The sequence below is a fragment of the Anolis sagrei genome, chromosome 1 (assembly GCF_037176765.1).
Source record: "Anolis sagrei isolate rAnoSag1 chromosome 1, rAnoSag1.mat, whole genome shotgun sequence".
Lineage (NCBI taxonomy): Eukaryota > Metazoa > Chordata > Lepidosauria > Squamata > Dactyloidae > Anolis > Anolis sagrei.
Window position 1 is genome coordinate 342,255,548 of NC_090021.1, and position 17,376 is coordinate 342,272,923.

At 46.2% G+C, this 17,376-nt stretch overlaps 1 protein-coding gene across 4 annotated transcripts in view; it reads left to right on the plus strand.

Moving 5' to 3' along the window:
* MDGA2 (MAM domain containing glycosylphosphatidylinositol anchor 2) overlaps positions 1 to 2,978 on the plus strand; it is a 633,808-nt gene extending 630,830 nt beyond the window's left edge. For all 4 annotated transcript variants that reach the window (XM_067463147.1, XM_067463149.1, XM_067463148.1 and 1 more), the window contains exon 17: positions 476 to 2,978. In XM_067463147.1, the coding sequence (XP_067319248.1) occupies positions 476 to 564 (89 nt within the window). In that variant the 3' untranslated portion in view covers positions 565 to 2,978. The remainder of the gene's footprint in view (positions 1 to 475) is intronic.
* Positions 2,979 to 17,376: the final 14,398 nt, after the last annotated feature.

The window sequence follows — 17,376 nt, forward strand, 5'->3', positions numbered from 1 at the left end:
GCGCGCTTGGCGGGGACGAGAGACAGGGCCTTCTCCGTGGTGGCCCCTCAGCTATGGAATGCCTTGCCGACAGGCACCTTCGTTGCTGGCGTTTCAGAGAATGGTTAAGACCTGGCTTTATGAACAAGCGTTTGGTTAAGCAGTGCAACCAATCATAGGAAGACGGTAAATGGAACATAGGAATGGCACAAGGATTACGAGAACGGATCTGATTTCAACTGTCTGTTTTGTTGATCTGTCTTGTTGATTGTTAACTGTTGTGGATTGATGCTGTTGATCCTGTTTGTTGCATTGTTATGTTTTAATTGCACTGACACTGTTTGATAATTGTACCATGTAAACCGCCTTGAGTCGCCTGTTAAGGGCTGAAAAATGCGGTATAGAAATAAAGCAAATAAATAAATAAATACTGAATTGCAAAGCGCATCTCCCTAATGTTGAAGGTGACTGACTGCTCTTCCTCTTCCTTTTCCAGATATACCTTCGGGTGCAGGCAGGAGACTGCCCCATATACGGATTTTCCCCGTGTTCCTTCTCGTGTCTGTCTTAAGTCATCAGAGGTGACCTTCTTCCGGCAGAGGCTGCAACACAGACGTACCACGCACTGGCATGAAGAAAAGAGAACATTTCAAAAAAGAAACAAACAAAACAAAAACTACCAAAGATTCCTCCACGGACTGACTCAAATACGTTTTTTTAAAGAAGTAGAAGAAGAAGAAGAAGATGAATCAATCCTAAAGTATATATATATATATTTCATATATATATATATATACCTATATATATGAAAAAGGAAGCATTGGGAGTTTTTAAAGATAAAACACATGAAGCGAATCAGCGAAGGGGACTGTGGGCACCTCCGCGTGCCACGTGCCACATGCGGACGTGAAGGACAAAGACCTTCAGGTGCTTTCTCTTTTTTTGTGCGGTTAATTAGAGATGAACAATCGGGAAGGGGACAAAAAGAGACACACGCAACACGACACACACACACACCGGACACACACAAACACACACACACACGGTCTCCGTTGGAAGAACTCTTGTCAAAAGAGCTGCCGAATTCCTCGTCAAAGCACAAGTCATGGCTTGTTTTGTTTCAAATGAATAGTTTGCTTGTTGCCATGGGATCCGAATGGCCTGCCGGAAGAGAGATTTCAGAAATTGGGGAAAGAGGGAGAGACGAGGAGGAGGAAGAGAGAGGGGAGTGCATCCCTACGCCTCATTGCAAAACAGGGTACCAGTGGAATTGGGCGATTCCTTTTTGTTTCGAGTTTTTCGCATCGAGTCCAACCACGAGCTGCAGTCCCTTTCCTTGCCTCTGATGCGCCGCTGGGCTGACGCTCATGCGCGGTTGAAGACATTCTGTTTCAGTTCCTCATGGCGATGCGCAGCAGCGGTACGCGGTCTCCACTTTGCATGCATCGACGTAACTCCGGGACGTACAAAGACGGCGGCGTGGACTTTGCTCGGAGTTTGCTTGCGGCCACTTGAACACACCGTGACACCTCCTCCCACCCCATGTTCCCCCGAGAACATCCCGCTCCGACTTTTCCGCCTCTCATCCCACCCGCTCCCGTCCCCGACCGAAACCATCCCTTCGAACCAAGTGACGAAGAAAACCAAACTACCATCTTTTTTTCTAAAAATGCCATGGAAACCAAGTGCCTTCAATGATAACAAGCCTGAGAAATAAAAAATGGGGTTGGGTGGGGTGGGAGAGGAAACCACACACATGTATACACACACATGGACACACACATGCAGACGTTCCAGCGGAGAGGTGCGTGCAAACTCAAGGAGGGTTTTGCGTATAACTCTTTTGGGGGGTGGGATCCGTGTCGGTGTTGTTTTCTAGGATGGAGACTTGGAGAAAGACGTATATTTCTCAATATGGATTGACTCGAAGGAGAGCGCGGAGATCCTTCCGAGATGGAGACGGCGCGTCGGAAACGGCCTTCGTCTAGTCGAGGGCGAAATGGAGCGATATACACACCCCTGGATTTTTGGGCTGCAAACGTCGTGGAGGGCCCGTAGCTCAAAAGGAGATGCGCAACACACAAACACACACATGGACACACACATTTTTTTTCTAACTCTAACCTCTGTGCGGAAAAAAAACAGAAACAAAACCGAGATTGGTTCTAACTTTATACCGAGCCGAGACCGAATTTCCAAGGGACGTTGCAGTGCGTACGGCAAACAAACACACAAACAAACAAAAAACTCGAACTCTTTTGCGGTGAAACTTGCAGGCTGGCTGAACCTGGTTCCATTCCCACACGTGGAGAAAAGAAGAAGAAGAAGGCCTCTGCCCTTTCATCAGACTCTGTGCAAATTGTGAAATATTATTTTATTATTTTAGCAAAATTTAAAAAAAAACCACTTTTACAAAAATGAGAGAGAGAGAGAGAAAGAGAGAGAGAGAGAGAGAATAATAATAATGGTAATAATAATAATAAAACTTGTAAAAATTTATTTTCAGCTACCTGGTTCCCCCCCATACCTATGAGTAAGCAGCCAATGTTCCAATACAGTGTACATTTCCCCGTCTGAGTTGGCAACGGAAATCGGGAGACCTTTTTCCCTTCAGTTATCTCAGCTTTTAACTTCACTTGAAAGAGAGAGAAAGAGAGTTTTTGTCTAAGCAAGAGTTACTATTATTATTATTATTCTAATGATCACGATTATTCTACATTCTTCCCAATACCCGAGGAGGAAACGACGAGAGGGAGGGGGAAACTCATATGCAAATAATTCGGATATTCCAAGGAAGTCGAAAAAGAATAGCATTTGAAAACATTAATATTTTGAAAAACAAAAAAAAGCACAAAGAGATGCAGTAAAAAGAAAAAAGTGACGAGGCTTGATTTTTTAAAACAAATCTGTAGAAAAAAAAAGTTTGTGCCGATAATTCAGTAATTCAACTGAAAGAAATAATTTTACAACAATGTTCAATAAAGCTTATTTCCAGGTAAGGCATGGTAAGTCGCGTTTGTGTTTCCGGAGAAATTCCGACACTCCCGATGGTCATGATGTTTGACGTCGTTGTTGTGCCTCCGAATTGGTTCCAACGTAAGGCTGTGCATTAGGCTTGGCTGATCAAGAAAAAAAAATGGTTCTAAACCCGTTTTGTATATAGGGGCGCTGGTGGTTTGATTTTGAAATTACACTGTTCAACGGAGAAAAAGTTGTTCTTTTATGATTTTGGGGTGCTGAAAACAAAAATGACATTTAAAAATGTATATTGGCTCTAGTTTTTATGATATAAGCAATCACGTGATCACGTAGGGTTGAAAAAATGCATGTTGCGACTTACACTATGGAAGATTCTAGAATATTCTAGAATGTTTGATGACACAGTATTAGTGCCATGTGCAAAAGCCAGAGAGCCCTCTATAAGGCCAGCCTTTTGACTGGTGAGGGTCAGTCGGTTGAAGACTGAGACAGTCTCGTTAAACATCGTTTGACATTGTTCTTTTTACTGTCGTTCTGCCTCCTCACACGTGTGTAAATAAAGCCCGATGGAAAAAAGAGATCAAGGCCAATGGACTCCGTCACTGCTGTCAGACTACTGCTGGAGCATTGCAAGAGGGAATCCTTTCCTTGAATACAAAAGGAAAGTCAAGAGAAGCAAACAGGATAGAAACTAAAGTCACGATTAAAGCGACATTTACACTTTCAGACTTTTCAACTGCATTAGGCCTACTAATATAGTTTCTTGCTGCACAAACATCAACAATAGACTAATTAAATAAATATTTCTCATGTATAAACTATTGGCAATATAATTTGACTAAAATTTAGTAAATATTCACGGTTTATATACATGCAGTAAGGTTAGGCGCATTATCATAATTATTAAAGAATTACCTATTGTGGAGAAAATTGAAATAGCTGTTGCATAAAAACCAGAGCCAATTAACACATTTAATTATTATATTTGAATTCAGCATGTTAAATTTATTAAGAAATGGCACATTTCGTTTCCGAAACTGAGAAAAACTGAAAATTTGTAGAACAGTGTTATTTCCAAAAAAATTCTTGAAAAAAAGATGGGAAATACCAGGAAATACGAATTGTGCTGTCGCGCGCTGGGCCTGTGCATGTGACTGTAGACAGGACATAAATTCTGTGTGCCCAACGGGACGCCGGGGCTGCCTCAGATTAAAGGCCCTTGGATTCCCCCAAAACAAAGTTCTGTAGAGGCTTCAAGTAAGTCCAACAAAATTCTTTATTGATGAAAACAAACAGGTACTTTAAAGCATTCTTAACAGTCTATTGCAGTGTTTCTCAACCTGGGGATCGGGACCCCCATGGGGGTTGCGAGGGAGTGTCAGAGGGGTCGCCGAAGACCATCAGAAAATACAGTATTTTCTTTTGATCATGGGGGTTCTGTGTGGGAATTTTGGTCCAATGTTATCATTGGTGGAGTTCAGAATGACCTTTCATTGTAGGTGAACTATAAATCCCAGCAGCTACAACTTCCAAATGTCAAATACTATTTTCCCCAAACTCCACCAGTATTCACATTTGGGCATATAGAGTATTCATGCCAAGTTTGGTCCAGATCCATCATTGTTTTAGTCCACAGTGCTCTCTGGATGTAGGTGAACTATAACTCCCAAACTTAAGGTCAATGCCCACCAAACCTTTTCAGTAATTTCTGTTGGTCATGAGAGTTCAGTGTGCCACACATGGTTCAGTTCCATCATTGGTGGGGTTCAGAATGTTCTTTGCTTGTAGGTAAACTATAAATTCCAGCAACTACAACTCCCAAATGACAAAATCAACCCCTCCCCAAACCCCACTAGTATTCCAATTTGGGCGTATTGGGTATTTGTGCCCAATATATCAATATTACATTGATATTTACATTGCAATTAATAACAGTAGCAAAATTACAGTTATGAAGTAACAACAAAAATAATGTTATGGCTGGGGGTCGCCACAACAAGAGGAACTGTATTAAGGGGTCGTGGCATTAGGAAGGTTGAGAACCACTGGTCTATTGGTTCTTGCAATCTTGTTCACTGGGAACAGGCACTATCTTCATAACTGTATACTAACTAATGGGGAAATCTTTAACTTCCAATCTGGGCAGTCTGTCTTTGCCTCTGTTGGCGTGGAGCCCCTGCACCCAGTACCAATTGCATCTGGCTTCCGTGAGCGACCCTTACCAAGCAGAGCTTTGTAGACTTCCAGGGAAAAAGGAGGAGTTCAGGTTTCAATGATGGCCAGCTAAAGTCCCTCAGCAAAGGAGCTGTAAGGCTGTATGATCCTCGGCCAAGCTGTGGAGCTGTATCTCCCCAGCCAAGCCGTAGGCTGTATATCTCCCCGGCCAAGCCGTAGAAGACGAAGCTTTCTACAGGAGCTCTTGAAATTATGTCCTGCATGGAAGCTTCTCTGTGTGGACTGACTCAAAAAGGCTCCTATTCCCTCCAAAAACCCAAAAGGGGGTGGGACCAGGGAACCTAATTGACAGGTGGCTTGCCCTATGATTGCAGCCAAAAGAAGCCACCTATCTGCAGAGTCCCTGAAATCTGAGACTATAACAAACATTAAATGCAAAGCAAACAAAATTGGAGCTCCTGGTGCAGTTGTACCAGCACACGAATTGCTTCCTTTGTTTCGTTAATGGAAGGTGCCCCTCCCTCCCTCCAGAACCATTAAAATCTCGCCGTTTCCCTTCCTTCCCTTGCCGTGAGCTTCCATGCAGAAGGGAGAGGTGGACGTGGCAAAGCACAGCTCTCCTTGGAGGTCGCTGAGGGCATGACCTTCAGGAATAGCTGTTCTTACCCACGCCCACCTCCTTCCTCTTTGCATCGGCGGCTTTGCGAGCTGGGCTTTGCGAGGTGGGCGTGGCCACCTCCCTGGTGACAAGCGGCGATGTGGAAGAGCTGGTCGTAGCCACACCCACCTCGCAAAGCCGCTGATGCAAAGAGGAAGGAGGTGGGCGTGGGTAAGCTATTCCTGAAGGTCACGCCCCCAGCATTTACGATTCACTGGCAGAAGTCGTAAGGAAGATGGTGGACGCGGCTTCGATATGGCAAAAACACTTCCAGGTTGCCAAAACACGTCGATATCGCTTCAAAAGGTAATTTATTTACGATTTCATTACGATTTAAGAAACTTATGACTTGGATCAACCAAGCCTACTGTGCATAATTTCATTTTTAATTAGTAAATCGTATCTAATTCGTAAGTTTTGTATATATATACAAATATTATGAAACACTGGGGGGGGGGGGTGGAGCACCCATGCAAAAACTTAAGAAGCAAAACTCACCCAATACTTTTTCATTTGAATTCTGCAATGCTCGCAAACCTCCCAAAGTCAGTTTCATGTCCAGCGCAAGGAAGCAAAGCAAAGCCAAAAAGGCTACCGTTCCTCTTTACATGAATGGCCTCTCACCATGAGGAGAGGGAGAAAGAGTTTGCAGGGAAAGAATCATAGAATCAAAGAGTTGGAAGAGACCTCCTGGACCATCCAGTCCAACCCCATTCTGCCAAAAAGCAGGAAAATTGCATTCAAAGCACCCCTGACAGATGGCCATCCAGCCTCTGTTTAAAAGCTTCCAAAGAGGGAGACTCCACCATGCTCCGGTGCAGAGAGTCCCACTGCTGAACGGCTCTCACAGTCAGGAAGTTCTTCCTCGTGTTCAGATGGAATCTCCTCTCTTGTAGTTTGAAGCCATTGTTCCCTTGCATCCTAGTCTCCAGGGAAGCAGAAAACAAGCTTGCTCCCTCCTCCCTGTGGCTTCCTCTCACATATTTATACATGGCTATCATGCCTCCTCTCAGCCTTCTCTTCTCTTCAGGCTAAACATGCCCAGCTCCTTTAGCCGCTCCTCATGGGGCTTGTTCTCCAGACCCTTGATCATTTTAGTCGCCCTCTTTCTCTGGACACATTCCAGCTTGTCAATATCTCTCTTGAATTGTGGTGCCCAGAACTGGACACAATATTCCAGGTGTGGTCTAACCAAAGCGGAATAGAGCATGGGGAGCATGATTTCCCTACATGGCTTACAACAGCAACAATTCTTTGCCAACACATGCAAAACACAGTTTATTTATTGTGTCAGGAACAAACCAAACAGTTGTATTGCATTTTTAACAAACAAACAAACAAAACAAGTTTGCAAGCTTGGTAGTTGATTAAATGTCCTTTGACCAGTCTCTGGCCCCTTGGAGTGCCTCTGGTGTTGCCGCAAGAATGTCCTCCCTTGTGCATGTGGCAGGGCTCAGGTTGCATTGCAGCAGGTGGTCTCTGGTTTGCTCTTCTCCGCACTCACATGTTGTGGATTCCACTTTGTGGCCCCATTTCTTGAGGTTGGCTCTGTATCTCGTGGTGCCAGAGCGCAGTCTGTTCAGCTCCTTCCAAATTGCCCAGTTTTCTGTGTGCCCAGGGGGGAGTCTTTGGTATCAGCCATTGATTGAGGTTCTGGGTCTGAGCCTGCCACTTTTGGACTCTCGCTTGCTAAGGTGTTCCAGTGAGTGTCTCTGTAGATCTTAGAAAACTATTCCTTGATTTAAGTTGTTGATGCAGGTGAATCATCAGGAGAGAATGCTTCTGGAACATAAATCCCCTAACCTCTCAATCTCTGAGGATGCTTGCCATAGATGCAGGTGAAACGTCAGGAGAGAATGCCTCTAGAACATGGCCCTATAGCCCGAAAAACCTACAACAACCCAAGACCTACATAGTTTGACAATCCAGGATCTGTAGTTTTGTGAGATATTCACTCTTCTCTGTCAGAGAGCTCCAGTGCCACAACAAACTATAATTCCCATGAACCCATAGGATAAAGCTATGTCAAAGTGGGGTCAAAGTGATGCAATTCTGCAGTGTGAATGGTCTTAAAGAAGAGTGCATCTCATTTTTCTATGAAGCATTGAATTCCTACAAGTGCCTGTTCCCCTTTGAAATGATTCCGAATTCTAGGCGTGGCATTTTGGGGAGGCCTCCCTTCCTTTCCAGCCAGGCAGCAACACCCTCCTCTTCTCTTTGCAAGAACAAGCGCTCTCTCCGTAACCTGCTACTCATTTCCCTCCTTTGCCAGGGAATGGCATAAACACATCCTGCGGCTGTGGCTAAGAGGGCCAGGGTGGCTCTGGAGCGACCTTTCCGCCCCACGCTTTCATGTTCATTAGCAGTGTGGCCATGGACGCAGTGGGGAGGGAATCCGGTCTGCAAAGCCATCTCCCTCCTGGGCTTGAATGCTAAAACATGGCCAGAGTCAGCAGAGAGGGGACACTTCAAGACAGAAGCGAAATTGCGTCTGATTGCAGAAAAAAGAAGCAGCAGCTTCCAGGCCAAACAAGAAGACGACATCCCTCCTGCGACTGTCTGCAGCCGGATGGTCCTTTTCTCCTTTCGGATTACACTATGCAACATAATGATTGTCCCTGGGTTATAAATGCCATTTCCTAATTCAGTGTTTCTCAACCTGGGGGTTGGGGACCTCTGGGGGGATCGCGAGGGGCTGTTGGAGGGGTCACCAGAGACCATCAGGATACGCAGTATTTTCTGCTGGTCATGGGTGTTCTGTGTGGGAGGTCTGGCCCAGTTCTATCGTTCGTGAGGTTCAGAATGCTCTCTGATAGCAGGTGAACTATAAATCCCAGCAACTACAACTCCCAAGCCACAGGGAGGAGGGAGCAAGCTTGTTTTCCGCTTCCCTGGAGACTAGGACACGAAACAATGACTTCAAACTACAAGAGAGGAGATTCCATCTGAACATGAGGAAGAACTTCCTGACTGTGAGAGCCGTTCAGCAGTGGAACTCTCTGCCCTGGAGTGTGGTGGAGGCTCCTTCTTTGGAAGCTTTTAAACAGAGGCTGGATGGCCATCTGTCAGGGGTGATTTAAATGCAATATTGGCAGAATGGGGTTGGACTGGATGGCTCATGAGATCCCGTCCAACTCTAGAATTCTATGATTCTATGTCAAGGTCTATTTTCCCCAAACTCCATCAGTGTTCACATTTGGGCATATTGAGTATTTGTGTCAAGTTTTGTCCAGATCTATCATTGTTTGAGTCCACAGTGCTTTCTGGAGATAAGTGAACTACAACTCCCAAGCTCAAGGCCAATGCTCACCTAACCCTTTCATTATTTTTTGCTGGTCATGGGCGTACCAAGTTTGGGTCAATTCCATCTCTGGAGGAGTTCAGAATGCTCTTTGATTGTAGGTGAACTATAAATCCCAGCAACCACAACTCCCAAATGTCAAGATTCTATTTTCCCCAAACTCCACCAGTGTTCACATTTGGGCATATTGTATATTCATACAGAGTTTGGTCCAGGTCCATCATTGATTGAGTCCACAGTGCTCTCTGGATGCAAGTTTGGGTCAATTCCATCTCTGGTGGAGTTCAGAATGCTCTTTGATTGTAGGTGAACTATAAATCCCAGCAACCACAACTCCCAAGGTCCAGAGAATGAAAATACATCTTGCCTATCATGACGATTCATAACAGTAGCAAAATTCCTGGGTGGGTGAGATGCCTTCTGATGTTGCTGTGTTCACAAACTTTCATAGAATCATAGAATCGTAGAATTGGAAGAGACCTCCTGGGCCATCATCCAGTCCAACCCCATTCTGCCAAGAAGCAGGAAAATCGCATTCAAAGCACCCCTGACAGATGGGCATCCATCACGAAGGGTGTCAATTGGTGAGATAGGAGCTCCATCTCACATTCTCTGGCCAGACTTTGTGGTTCCTTCACCACAAAGCACCTTCTTCTGTCCTGGGCCCAATCTTGAGTGAGAATCCTCTTTCTGACGCCCAGGTCTGAACCAGATGGAGAGGAGGCATATCTTTGGCCAGCCCTGCCTCCATCATTCTTCAAAGACTTTTTTTATTAGAGACAACTAAGTCATAGGGAACAGCTGATACCATCACATCCTACTTTGTCACCACATAATGTCTTTTTAATTGACTGGAGACTGGATCAAGTACCCCTCGGTTGTTAATTAAAATAATGCCAAGTATTGATTCCGGCCTCGAAATGGCTTCAGCGGCAACTCGGGTTTCCTGCAGATGATGAAGAGGTCCATAATGTGCTCCCGGCGGAAGAAACACATCCAGAAAACCTCCTTCCTGGCAAGAGGCACATGCGGGTGTTTTACAAGTTCCCTTCCTTGTTGTTAATGGCCGTTAAATCAACTTCAACTGATGACAACTCAAGGATTGGTGACTCCGTGAATGAGAGTCCTCCAAGCGTCCAGATCAGGTCTTGCAGACTCAAGGCAACCTTGGCTTCGTTGGGTGAGTCTGGGCCTTCTTCTTTTCCTACTGCCTCCCACCTTCCCAAGCTTTATTGTCTTTTATATTGAGCCACATCTTCTCAGGATATTCCCAAACCATGGCAGCCTCAGCTTAGTTGTCTTGGCTTCTAGGATGAGTTCAGACCTGGTTTGCTCTTGGACCCACTCATTGGTCTTTTGGGTAAGCCACAGTGTCTGCAGGACTTTCCTTTGGTAGAACATAAAGTGTCTCATTTGCCTCTGGCAAGGCAGGAGGAGCTTTTGGAGTCACCAAGCATGGAAGAGAGACTATGGAACAGAGTATTGTGACAATCATGAGACCCTGAAGATGATGCAGAAGATCAGGTTTGAGGTTATATATTTGTTTATCATGTCAGGCAACCAAACAGTTGTATTACATTTTTAACAGAACAAACAAACATACAAAAACACAGAGTTTGCAAGCTTGGTAGTGGATTAAATGTCTTTTGACCAGTCTCTGGCCACTTGGACTGCTTCTGGTGTTGCCGCAAGAAGGTCCTCCCTAGTGCATGTGGCAGGGCTCAGGGTGCATTGCAGCAGGTGGTCAGTGGTTTACTCTTCTTCACATTCGCATGTTGTGGATTCCACTTTGTGGCCCCATTTCTTGAGGTTGGCTCTGCATCTCGTGGTGCCCGAGTGCAGTCTGTTCAGTGCCTCCCAAGTCGCCCCGTCTTTTGTGTGCCCAGGGGGGAGCCTCTCATTTGGTATCAGCCATTGGTTGAGGTTCTGGGTTTGAGCCTGCCACTTTTGGACTCTCGCTTGCTGATGTGTTCCAGCAAGTGTCTCTGTAGATCTTAGAAAACTATTTCTTGATTTAAGTCATTGATGCAAGTGAAACGCCAGGAGAGAATGCTTCTAGAACATAAATCCCCTGACCCTAACCTCACAACCTCTGAGGACACTGCTGCCAAGCACCCCTTGTTTTACTTTGCTCCTTAGCCCATGTTGTTGTTCATTCGTTCAGTTGTCTCCGACTCTTCGTGACCTCATGGACCAGCCCACGCCAGAGCTCCCTGTCGGCCGTCACCACCCCCAGCTCCTTCAAGGTCAGTCCAGTCACTTCAAGGATGCCATCCATCCACCTTGCCCTTGGTCGGCCCCTCTTCTTTTTTCCTTCCACTTTCCCCAGCATCATTCCCTTCTCCAGGCTTTCCTGTCTCCTCATGATGTGGCCAAAGGCCTTCCGCTTTCCCTCTAGTCTCATTCCCTCCAGTGAGCAGCCGGGCTTTCTTTCCTGGAGGATGGACTGGTTGGATCTTCTCGCAGTCCAAGGCACTCTCATCACTTTCCTCCAACACCACAGCTCAAAAGCATCGATCTTCCTTGGCTCAGCCTTCCCTAAGGTCCAGCTCTCACCTCCGTAGGTGACTACAGGGAAGACCATGGCTTGGACTAGGCAATGGATCTTGGTTGCCAGTGTGATGTCGCTACTCTTTACTATTTTATTGAGATTGGACATTGCTCTCCTCCCAAGAAGGAAGCGTCTTCTGATTTCCTGGCCACAGTCTGCATCTGCACTCATCTTTGCTCCTAGAAATACAAACCCTGTCACGACCTCCACATTTTCTCCCTCTATTTCCCAGTTGTCAATCATTCTTGTTGCCATAATCTTGGTTTTTTTGACGTTTAGCTGCAACCCGGCTTTTGCGCTTTCTTCTTTCACCTTGATGAGAAGGCTCCTCAGCTCCTCCTCGCTTTCGGCCATCAGAGTGGTGTCATCTGCATATCTGAGGTTGTTAATGGTTCTTTCAGCAATTTAGCCCATATATTGGTCATTTTAGCAATCCTAGATTCTCCTCCACCCCCACATCCTCAAATGCAGGGGAAACCTCCACTGGGGTGCAGATCTGGCCTCTTTGAAGGTCTTTGAAGAATGGAGGGATGGGCCGCCTTTCTTTGCACTCTGCAAGATTCAGCTCCTGCCAGTCCCCTTGAATGGCTGCTCATTACCACGAGCTCACTTTATAAAACACGGGGATCTTCTTGCGCTTGAACCACGTCGTAGTGCGACATGAAAGGGCCAACAAGTGCGACCGAACAAAGCCCGCGCTGGAAAAGAATGGGAGCCGATTCTCTCTTCCAAATGGAGCCTGCCCCCTCTTTTCCCTTCCATTCAAATCCTTTTTTTTCCCCAATCCTTTCTTTGCCATTGTGAACTATTATTCCTAGCTATGCAAACCACTATAAAGGGACTAATGGATTCCTTGAGGGAGAAATGTACATGTAGGGCCAGCTTTCTGGTATCTTAACCAAAAACTCTGTATTTAGGGGCGAGAAGAAAGAAGCAATTACCGCTGCTTTTCTTGAAGAGTGCTTTTGCTGAATCTGTCGGAGTTTGCGGAATAAAAGGCTACCTATTTGAGCTCTTACCTAATGGTTTGCCATTAGCATTTGCTTTAAATAGAATTATCGGTTCACCCAGCTGCCGGATTTTGAGAAGAGTACGAGGCTGGGGGTGTATCCACACCATTGAAAGAATGCAGTTTGACTGACTGTGAGAGCTGTTCAGCAGTGGAACTCTCTGCCCCGGAGTGTGGTGGAGGCTCCTTCTTTGGAAGCTTTGAAACAGAGGCTGGATGGCCATCTGTCAGGGGTGATTTGAATGCAATATTCCTGCTTCTTGGCAGAATGGGGTTGGACTGGATGATGGCCCAGGAGGTCTCTTCCAACTCTTTGATTCTATGATTCTATGATCACTTTAATTGCCTTAGCTCAAATTTTTGGAACCACGGGAGTTATAGTTTGATGAGACACTCGCATTTTGGGGGCTCAGAAGGCTAAATGTGTTGTAAAACTACAATTCCCATAATCCTATAACATTGAGATATATCATTTAAAGTGTTTTCCTGTTTGTACATTTTGCAAATATTGCAGTGGTGAAGATTAAACCCTCCAGATCTTTTGGATGGAACCCGTGTTTACTAAACAGTGTGTCGATAAGGTCAGATTACTTACGTAGGCGATCCCTCGTAGTCTGAGGATGATGGTCCTCCAAGTTTGGTGTCCTGGGGGTGGGTCTGTAGGTGGCTGTGGAGCCCCATTCTTGACCTGCATCTTCTCCCACAGTGAGGGCATCGGTTTCCAGGTGGAAGGCGTCTCAGTCGGGGTTGGCTTGATGTGCCTCCCTCTTGGCACATTTCTCTTTCACCCTCCATTCGTGCCTCTTCAAATTCTGCAGCACTGCTGGTCACAGCTGACCTCCAGCTGGAGTGCTCAAGGGCCAGGGCTTTCCAAGTCTCAGTGTCTATGCCAGAGTTCTTAAGGTTGGTTTTGAGCCCATCTTTCAATCTCTTTTCCTGCCCACCAACATTCCGCTTTCCATTCTTGAGTTCGGAATAGAACAACTGCTTTGGGAGACAGTGGTTGGGCATCCGGACAATGTGGCCAGTCCAGCGGAGTTGATGGTGGAGGACTATCGCTTCAATGCTGGTGGTCTTTGCTTCTTCCAGCACGCTGACGTTTGTCCGCTTGTCTTCCCAAGAGATTTGGGTCAGATGCTGGCAGTTGGACTCTACTGATAGACAGGTTGAAACATTTTTTTGCTGAGAAAGAACTTTGCTGTATTTTGCTTGCTTCTGGGAAACTTCCAGCAGCAAGCTTGCAGCAGTTCAGGAAGGTTGTGATTTGGAAACTATAAAGCTCTTCACGTATCAGCATCCCATGACGGAACCTCCTACCCAGTACTGCCAAATCTGAAACATGACCTATAACACCCTTACAACCTGGGTGCTGAACCACCTTTACAAGCTGGGTGCTAATCTTGACAAATGCAAGATACTCCACTTTGGCAGGAAAAACGAAATGCAAAGATACAGAATGGGGGACAATGAGGCCTGGCTCAAGAGCAGGACGTGTGAAAAAGATCTTGGAGTGCTTGTGGACAACAAGTTAAACATGAGCCAGGAATGTGATGTGGCGGCAAAAAAAGCCAATGGGATTTTGGCCTGCATCAAGAGGAGCCTAGTGTCTAGATCTAAGGAAGTAATGCTACCCCTCTATTCTGCTTTGGTTAGACCACATCTGGAATATTGTGTCCAATTCTGGGCACCACAATTGAAGGGAGATATTGACAAGCTGGAATGTGTCCAGAGGAGAGCAACTAAAATGATAAAAGGTCTGGAGAACAAGCCCTATGAGGAGCGGCTTAAGGAGCTGGGCATGTTTAGCCTGGAGAAGAGAAGGCTGAGAGGAGATATGATAGCCATGTATAAATCTGTGAGAGGAAGCCACACAGAGGAGGAGGGAGCAATCTTCCTTTCTGCTTCCCTGGAGACTAGGACGCAAGGGAACAATGGCTTCCAACTACAAGAGAGGAGATTCCATCTGAACATGAGGAAGAACTTCCTGACTGTGAGAGCCGTTCAGCAGTGGAACTCTCTGCCCCGGAGTGTGGTGGAGGCTCCTTCTTTGGAAGCTTTTAAGCAGAGGCTGGATGGCCATCTGTCAGGGGTGATTTGAATGCAATATTCCTGCTTCTTGGCAGAATGGGGTTGGACTGGATGGCCCAGGAGGTCTCTTCCAACTCTTTGATTCTAGGATTCACCAAAAAAAAGTCCAATTTTAAGCTTGGAATTACATAAAAATGGGGGGTTTCAGGCCCCCAGATTCCACGGGGGAACCTAATGTGCCATCCAGCCCCCAGCAGTGATCCATCCCTGATCCAGATTTTCACCATGGCTCTTTTCTTATTCCTATGGAGAGCCTGAAAACAAGACTGAATCCTAGACACTTGGCACCAACATGAAGGTAACGCAGTCAATGACTCCGTATCCTCAGGGACACCGACTTCGCCACTCTCCTAGTCTTGTTAATGAGTTGCTCATGCGCCGAGTGTCTTCTTCCAGGACATCATCGAAAGCTGTTCAACGAAGAAGCATCTCCAATTAAAACAACAGTGGCACAAAGGACACTTCCTTCCCTGCAACCCCCTTCCCACTCCTTTACTCAGCCTTGTCAGAAATGGTTCATTGTACTGTCTGAAACGGCAGCCGTAATTTAATAAATAGCATTTAATTAGATATATCAAATTAGTGTCATGCAAATATTTGCAGAGTTTCTGTTTGTGGTGCGCTTGGGGTAATTAACGAAATGTTGGAACCCTCTCCGTCTCTCCTCCCTTTGCTTTTCTTGTTGGGTTTTTGTCTTCCTCCTCGTTGTCTTTTGTGCCAAAGGGAACGGGGAGGAATACATTATGCGCTCCGGGTGCGCTTATGTGCATGCGCCCATGTGCTTGCGTGCACATGGATGTGTGTTGGAGGGCAGGATCCGATCTTACCGGGCTTTTTATTAATAGCTTTTCTTTCCCTTTTGAATATGTATTATTGATGTGCGCCAAAGAACAGCAAACAACACAAAAGACGTTGGCCCTGAGCCTTTAGCGTTGCAAACAGCGGGGTCGCAACGTTGATTATCTCTTTCGTTTTCAGCAGTTTTATATGCTAATTTCCTGGGCCGAACATACAGATGGGAACAAATCAGGATTCCTGGCACACACCCGCAGAAATGAAGCCGATTGGGATGTGCTTTTCCCTTTAGTTTCAAGACTCTGAAGCAGAAGAAGGAATCTGCCTCACTTCTCTCGGGTGCCAGCGTGGCATCCATAGGGTTGACTCCATTCTCTTGCCCTTTGTCACTTCTCAGAGCCAGTCCCATTTGCTTCCCACTGAATTATGGGTTTTGCAATCAGCAAAAAGCATATGAAGGGCAATCTCTTATTGTTTCTTGTTGTCCGAGGCGGCCCTAGGTAATTTTCAACGGTAAGCAAACAGTATTTTGGTGCCCCCCCCCCCCCCAACCAATCATTGATATAGAATCATAGAATCAAAGAGTTGGAAGAGACCTCATGGGCCATCCAGTCCAACCCCCTGCCAAGAAGCAGGAATATTGCATTCAAATCACCCCTGACAGATGGCCATCCAGCCTCTGCTTAAAAGCTTCCAAAGAAGGAGCCTCCACCACACTCCGGGGCAGAGAGTTCCACTGCTGAATGGCTCTCACAGTCAGGAAGTTCTTCCTCATGTTCAGATGGAATCTCCTCTCTTGTAGTTTGAAGCCATTGTTCCATTGCGTCCTAGTCTCCAAGGAAGCAGAAAACAAGCTTGCTCCCTCCTCCCTGTGGTTTCCTCTCACATATTTATACATGGCTATCATATCTCCTCTCAGCCTTCTCTTCTTCAGGCTAAACAAGCCCAGTTCCCTAAGCCGCTCCTCATAGGGCTTGTTCTCCAGACCCTTGATCATTTTAGTCGCCCTCCTCTGGACACATTCCAGCTTGTCAATATCTCTCTTGAATTGTGGTGCCCAGAATTGGACACAATATTCCAAATATGGTCTAACCAAAGCAGAATAGAGGGGTAGCATTACTTCCTTAGATCTAGACACTAGGCTCCTCTTGATGCAGGCCAAAATCCCATTGGCTTTTTTTGCCGCCACATCACATTGTTGGCTCATGTTTAACTTGTTGTCCACGAGGACTCCAAGATCTTTTTCACACGTACTGTTCTCGAGCCAGGCCTCATTGTCCCCCATTCTGTATCTTTGCGATACAGAATATATATTTTCTGTTCGTCGTGGGAGTTCTGTGTGCCATATTTGGTTCAATTCCATCATTGGTGGAGTTCAGAATGCTCTTTGATTGTAGCTGAACTATACATCCCTGTAACTACACTTGCCGCACTTGCTCCCTTGCCTGGCCCGCTTTGGGTTCGGAGGTGTGCCTGAAGACGTGTGCACCAAAAGTCACCTCTTCTCCTGACTTTCTCCTCAGCCATTGGGACCGAGAGAGAGAGAGAGACAGACAGACAGACAGACAGAGGTAGAGATGCCCACCTTTCCTGAAGGTAGGCGCAAAAACAAAGGAGGGAGCGGAGGTGGGAGATACCTCCAGCCGGAGGGGCTCTCTCTCTCTCTCTCTCTCTCTCTCTCTCTCTCTCGGTCTCAATGGCTGAAGAGAAAGTCAGGAGAAGAGGCGACTTTTGGTGCGCACGCTCGGGGCTTCAGACATGCCTCCGGACCCGAAGCGGGCCAGGCGCAGCGGCTCCGCTCCTTGGCCCACCCGCGGATTGGGGAGAGGAGAGGAGGCGGG